The following is a 6985-nucleotide window of genomic DNA, read 5'->3' on the forward strand; positions in this document are numbered from 1 at the left end:
GAAGGAAGGAAGGAAGGAAGGAAGGAAGGAAGGAAGGAAGAAGCCTTCCCTTGAGGTGAAGTCATGGAACCAGAAGAAGTAGTCTAAATTGAAACTCCTGGAGAAAGGAATAGCATGAAGTTGGAGGTGGGAGGAAGAATCAAATGCTGCAGAGAGATCAAGAATGATGAGGACTGCCGCTGAAATAATAAAAAATATCCCTTTCTTCACCTAAACAGGAGGTTGGGGCCAGAGGCTGGCCACTCTGATTTCAACAGAGAGGAAGTACTGACCTAGAATTATATATATCTACTCCTTTAAATATTATTAGTTTAAGGGATGTAAAGTTTCACGCAAAACTCCTGATTGCTATTCACTAATGGAAAAGGAAGGCTCTCAAGATTTAAATCCAAGGTTTGCCTCTCTTTCCTGCCAGATGCCACCTTCATCTTGAACTGAGTCTCTGAGGGTAATAAATAGGAGCAGAACATAAAAACTTTAGAATGCTATATACTTACATACAGTATCTTACCTTTGTGTTCCTTGAAAGCAGAGACCCTTTTTTTTGCCCATCTTTGTATCACCAGCATTTAGCACAGTGCCTGGCATATAGCAGGTACTTAAATGCTTATTGACTGACAAGATTTCAAATATATTTGATTGGTGGTTTGGGCTTTAAATGATCACTCTATTGTAAATATTAATAATATGGAAATAAGTTTTGAACAATGATATACGTATAACTCAGTGTAATTGTTCATCAGCTCTGGGAAGTGTAGGGAAAGAACATGAATCAGGTAACCATGGGGAAAAAATTCTAAATAAATAAATAAAAATTTTAAAAAGATTTCAAATATATTGATCATTGAGTATTTTCATAAGGTTTGAAGCTAGGGGAGAATTTAGGAATTATCTTGCCCAGGCCCTCATTTGTTAGATAAAGAAACAGAGATTCAGAGAGATGACAGAGCCATTATTGGAACCCAGGTCTTCTGACTTGAAATGTAGTATCTATTGCACCAACAAATCAAATATTTTGGCTAAAGTCATTCAGAAACTCAGAATCCAGAATTGAGTTCATCTTGAACAGTTAACGCTTTCTGAAATTTGACTGGACTGTCTCAGGAAGTACAGAGCTTCCTGTCCCTGGAGTTATCCATGAAGAAGCTGACAGGCCAGTCACTTGCTCTAAATGTTAAAGAGATGTCATGCATTGTACACTGAGTCGTGCTAAATGAACTCAAAGGTCATTTCTGGGTTTGCAGATCCATGTGTCATGACTGCTTCTTCTTATAGTCCAGTTAGTGGACTTCATTAAGTCCATTGCCAGATGGCACTATTTAAAATTATTTTGCATCCATTAGGTTAAACTCTTTTGGTTTCCGTTTTCTCTCAAATTAAAGGGTCCAAAAGATACCTTCAAGTTATAATATTCTGTGTCCTGAGGTCCCTTTCAGCTCTGATACTATATGAGTTTATGAATCACACAATTCATTAAAAAACTAGGCCTCCATTGTTTTATTCCAGGGCAGAAGGCCATCTAATCAGAGAATTCCATCTCTTAACCATCAATTGTTGCCTAGCTATTCTAGGCATTTGTCTCTCACATATCTATGATTCTCATGTGGGAAATTATCCTGTTTCCCCATCTGTAAAATGGGGATAACAATAGCAACTACTTCCCAGGGTTGTTGTGAAGATAAAATGAAATAATCTTTGTAAAGTGCTTCACACACCTTAAAGTGCTTACAAATCAAAGATATTATTATTGCTGTCAGTATTATTAATCTGCCACTCATCATATCAAAGTTCCCTTTGATTTCATTCACCACTGCTGTCCCTATTGAACTGTTTATGGATAAAATTTTAGTGCTGAAACTGAGCCAATATATATGTTTTTCAACCATGAGATACAATTGGAAATGTTGTTACCCAAGTTGCTATCCTTTTGATTAAGCTGGATGGGTTAGTCAATAGAATTCTCAGCCTGGCATCAGGCAAAACTGGTTTTGAATCCTGCTTCTAACACTTACTGGCTCTGTTATCCATGGGCAAGTCATGCAACCTAACTGCGCCCATTTCCTCCTCCATAAAATGAGGATAAAAATACCTGTTATACCCATCTTACCAGGTTATTATGTGGCTCAAGAGAGCCAATGTATATGAAGTGCTTTGCAAAGCCTAACACACTATATAAATGCCAGTTTTTATCCTTTCTCTGGGACTCTACCTATGAGCAAAGCTTCCATTTTCTGTGAACTGAAGTTAAAAGGGTGGCAGCATGATGAAATGCTCATCTGGGACTGAGGAGACATGGCTTCTACTCCCAGCTCTGCCACTACTACCTCAATGTGAGGTCTCAGACAAATGTCTTCTCATTTCTAAGCCTCAGTTTCCTAGTTTGTAAAATAGCTTTGAATTTGATCATTTCTTGGATCCCTCCCATTTCTAATATTCCTTGTCCCTAGGTCCTTTCTAGTTTTAACACTTTATGTTCCGTGTTCCAAAGTCTCTTCCATTGAAGAAATAGCAAGGTATCATGAATAGAGTGGCTCAGAGTTGAGAAGACCTGGTTCAAATCCTGCCTTTTACACATACTAGCTGTGTGACTACAGGCAAGTCAATTAAGCCTGACTCTGTTTCCTCTTCTGTAAGAATGAAGGGGTTAGCTTAGACCAGATGACCAGATGTTCACTAAGGCTCCTCACAGTTCTAAAAAGAATAATTCAATTATCTACTACAACATTAGAATCCTAAACATCTTTATTTTTTTTAACCCTTAACTTCTGTCCTAGAATCAATACTAAGTATTGATTCCAAGGCAGAAGAGTGGCACGGGCTAGGTAATGGGAGTTAAATGACTTGTCCAGGATTACACAGTGTGGAAGTGTTTGAGGTCAGACATGAAGCCAGGTCCTCCCAACACTGCACTACCTAGCTACCCCCTAAATATCTTTAGATTGCTACTAGTAAGGGAAGCTTTGTAAACAGAGTCTATGGGACACAGAGTCATTAACATGTTCATTTTATTTATAATACAGAAGAAAAGGAAGAATGTGAATGATACTGCCTCACTTCAGACAGATCAGACTCAAGTTTAATCATGTAAACTGAATTTTTTTAAAAAGGAAACAAAATGATCTGTACATTAGGAACATCACAATAGACATGGTGGCTATGGATGCATATTTGTGCCAGGCTGCATTTTATATAACACATCAAAATCCAAGACCATTGGTCCTCAAAAAACAAAAGGAATATCATTAAGAAGAGGCATTCGATTTGTTTTCCTTGGCCCCAGAAGAAAACTTTAGGATCAAAGAGGGAGAGAGTTATCAAAGGTCAAATTTTTGTTTAAAATAAGGAATAACTTTCTAGTGTTCAGAATTGCCCAATGGTGAAATGGGCTACTTTGGGAGCTAGTGACTTTCCCATCAGTAAAGGTGTTGAACTGGAAACTGGATGACTGCTTGTGAATTCTAAGAGAGAGTTCATGCTTCAGGTAAGGAACTGGATCAGATGGCTTTCATGGTCCCTTCCTTCTCTGAGATTCTAGGATTTAGTCTGTCTCCTACAGTTCCAATGAGACAGCTTTGCAAGGTTGACTGCCATCATTCTGAGCTACCTAGGGAGTCTATTTGACTTTTGAATTGTTTCATCACCAGATTTGTTTGTTTTTGAGATGCTAGTTGGACAGGGTGGTCATTAAAGCCTTCTTTCATTTTCTATCTGTTGCTTCTAGACGGCCTCAGTCCAAGCCAGTCCCATATGGTGGACCATATGGTGTGGGCTCTCAGCAGCTGAAACGGTGGTGACTCAAGAGGCTGATCATTCCTCACCTCATCAGTCTGAATCCACCACAGTTCATCTTGGGTAGGAGAAGGATGCTGATCATTTTAATTAGGCTAACGAGGGCCAAGGGAACAGGTTTGCATTTTAAGTTTGTTGACTCTTTCCCTTAAAGTTTTGGAACTCAGAATGGATCTTGATCCAAGGCATAAATTCCCTATTCATATTCAATTCTACATAAATATTTAGGGAAGCATATTTCACATGTTTCTGATTCATTCAGTATCCCCTAAACATTATTACTGATAATAAAAATTGTGTTGGTTTTTTTCAAAGGCCTTTCCCCCTATCAATCGGCTGGGGAAGGAAGAGAGAAAGAGACCATTATTCAAGGAAGTGTTTCCAAACCGGCCATCCAAGGTTTAAAAAATGTCAAGACTCTTGTCCCATCAGAGAATAAACTACCAGAAAGGTCCTGGAATAAGCACTAACAAATGATAGGGCAGGAATTCATATGTTGATGAAGGTGGGCTCTTTGAAGATAGGGACATTAATTTACTTAACTTCAGCACCCACAACAGGCTCTGCACACATTAGACCTTAAATAAATGTTGTTGTGGGGATGGAAAAATGGTTAAGAACAGCATAGGTCCTCATATTCTTAAGAGGATTCAATCACTTTGGTTACCTGGAATTCAGAATTATACCTATAAATATAAATGTATCTGCGTGGGCAAGTACTTTTTTATTGGACTACATTTTCCCAGAAGGATGGGGGGGGGAGAGGTACAAGGGCTGGATCCTGAAAGCTAATCCTCAGGGGGACCATGCAGCAGAGTATACATACACTTTTTAGCCCAATCATGAAGGAGATGGAGTCCAGAGACAGACTGCCTATACTGACTGGCATAGATCTCTGCTAATGGGTAGAGGAATGGGAGGAGGAAGACATAGTGGTCTCTTATACAAATGATATTTCCAAGGAAAGAAGAAAAAAAGATAAGACTACACCGATGGGAGGGGGAAGGGGAACGTTGTTGATGTTAGAGTGTGCGCCTGTTGTCTGTCTGCCCCTCTCACTGTGTTTTGGTACCACAAGGATAAGAAATCTCAGTCCCAGTGCAGTGAAATTGGGAAACTGAATGGAAGATGAGATTGAAACCTACATGACTCCCTGTTGCCAAACTCAGACATAGACACTGACTGGACCTGGACGGACCCAGCACCAGCAAAGCCGACTGGATTGGATCTTCCTTCTATATAAAATAAGCAGCTGAGCACAAAGGATGTGTATGACGTGAGTAGTCCAGACAGGAAGTGGATAAGCTCCGAGCTCTTTTCTGCAGAGAGTGGAGGGGAGGCTCTAAAGGCCGGCGACTTCTCCTGAGTAGGCATTGGGGTCTTCCTCAGATCGCGTGACCACTTTGAACTGCCGGCGAAGGAAGCCTCCGTACCTCTTCTGATTGTCCCACTTGAGCTTGGGGCGAATCCTTCGCATGAAGCCTCCGTAGCGCTTGTGCAAGTCTTCCTGCTCCTGGCCATCTCCGGCCCCCGCCACCTCGAAGCTCCTCTTGGGATACTTGCGCAGGAAGCCTCCGTAGCGTTTCATCTCCTCCTTGCGGGTTCCTAGGGATGCGGCAGCCGCGTCCTCGCCCGGGTAGCCCAGCTCCCCCGCCTCCAGGGCTCTGTGGTACTGCTGCTCATCTTCTGTCATCTCCGATACGGCCCGTTCACCGAGCTTGGGGACGAGTTCTCCGTACTTGTGGCTCGGGTCTCTGCCGAGGGCGTTCTCCTGCATCAGGGCACTGGCGAACTTCTCCATATTCTTGGTGAACCCGGGGTAGGGCTTAGCCTGTTCCTCATACAGCTCTTGGGAGGCCATCGACACGTCTCCTACTTCTCCTTTCCCATGGAGGCCCAGCATGAAAGGAGTGAATAGTGACAGAAAGCTCTTACACTTGTCCCATTCCGTGGTAGTCGTCAGGATGGTCTGACACTCCAGGAAACACGTCTGTGGCACAGCAAGCAAGCAAGAAGACAACAGTCAGTGGGTCAGCAAACATTTATTAAACACCTGCTAAGTGCCCAGCACTGTACTAAACTCCTGATAAATAAATCAAGGGAGAGGAGGGGAGTTCATGCCCTCGAGGAGCCCAGCAAACTGCTAAACCAAACGAGACATATCCATATGTACTTACATGCATCAATGTACATTTATGCACACATAGGAGAATTTGGAAATAATCTCAGAGGGAAGATGCTCATGCTAGCCCTTAGTTTTCCAGTAAGATCATAGTATTGACAGATGGAACAGACAATAATCATTTTAACATATGCCATAGGACTGAGGAATAGACCAATTCAAAACTGGCAAATTCAAGTTAGGGTAGATGTAGAAGCAGAAAAGGAGTCAGGGAAGAAAATTAGTTTTTTGCCTAGTCTCTTGAGAAGAGCACCTTTGCTGACAGAGATCACTTTGAAACCATCTAGTAGGCTCCAACAGTCTATGTCCTAAGGTCCCCTTGCACATCAAATATTCTATGATTCCTTGGATCTCTAGAGAATGCTATGGAAAGCAATCAGATTACTTGATAAAGCATGCCTTCTTATGCTAACCTTCCCCTATGTTTCCTCAATCCAGTTGATTATCCTTGTCCCAGGCAATACTTAGGCACACTCAAGACCTACCAGTGGGTTGATGGGCTTGTCCAGATCTTGAGTTTGCACAGCACACATGGAGCATTGAGCTGGGCAGTCTGCAGAAACCGAGGGGAATGTGCTGAGGCAAAGGAGCAGAATCAAGATGTGCCACTTCATTTTGTTCTGGAAATACTTCCTGGACAGGGAGAAAGAGATACACAAGGACTAGAGACAAGTTCATCAGATATACTAAAAGCTATTCTCTGGTTTGTGAAAATTTGGCCAGTGCCCAGGACTATTTTGTGTTCTTTGACTCTTGCTGCCCTTTATCTATACCCAAACTGCCATCAAGTCTCCTTTTCTTCTTTGGTAACATCTCTGGGACTCATTCTTTCTTTTTCATCCCCACTAGCCCCACTCTAGAATTACAGAATCATGGCACTTCAAGATAAGTCAAGGAGAGGGGAAGGAAGAAAAGAGAGAAGGAAGTAGAGGAAAACAGAAAGGATGGGAGAGAGAAGAGGAGAAAAGGAAAAAGAAAAGGAGAGAAGAGAAGGGAAAGGAAGGAAAGAGAAGG

The 6985-nt window shown here is 41.8% G+C and overlaps 1 protein-coding gene across 1 annotated transcript; it reads right to left on the reverse strand.

Annotated features, from left to right (window-relative positions):
- Window positions 1–5131: 5131 nt before the first annotated feature.
- On the reverse strand, window positions 5132–6585 carry PDYN (prodynorphin). Its single transcript, XM_044684092.1, has 2 exons — window positions 6457–6585; window positions 5132–5779 (listed from the first exon to the last, which is right to left on the reverse strand). Exons 1-2 carry the CDS (start codon window positions 6583–6585, stop codon window positions 5132–5134), a joined length of 777 nt encoding a protein of 258 aa, XP_044540027.1.
- Between the last annotated feature and the right edge of the window lie 400 nt (window positions 6586–6985).

The sequence above is a fragment of the Gracilinanus agilis genome, unplaced genomic scaffold (genome assembly GCF_016433145.1).
Source record: "Gracilinanus agilis isolate LMUSP501 unplaced genomic scaffold, AgileGrace unplaced_scaffold41824, whole genome shotgun sequence".
In the NCBI taxonomy this organism is placed as follows: domain Eukaryota; kingdom Metazoa; phylum Chordata; class Mammalia; order Didelphimorphia; family Didelphidae; genus Gracilinanus; species Gracilinanus agilis.

Coding starts and splice junctions, on each gene's coding strand:
- PDYN (XM_044684092.1), bottom strand. CDS start 6,585: ATGAAGTGGCACATCTTGATTCTGCTCCTTTGCCTCAGCACATTCCCC. Junction 5,780..6,456: donor ACAAGCCCATCAACCCACTG/GTAGGTCTTGAG, acceptor GCTGTGCCACAG/ACGTGTTTCCTGGAGTGTCA.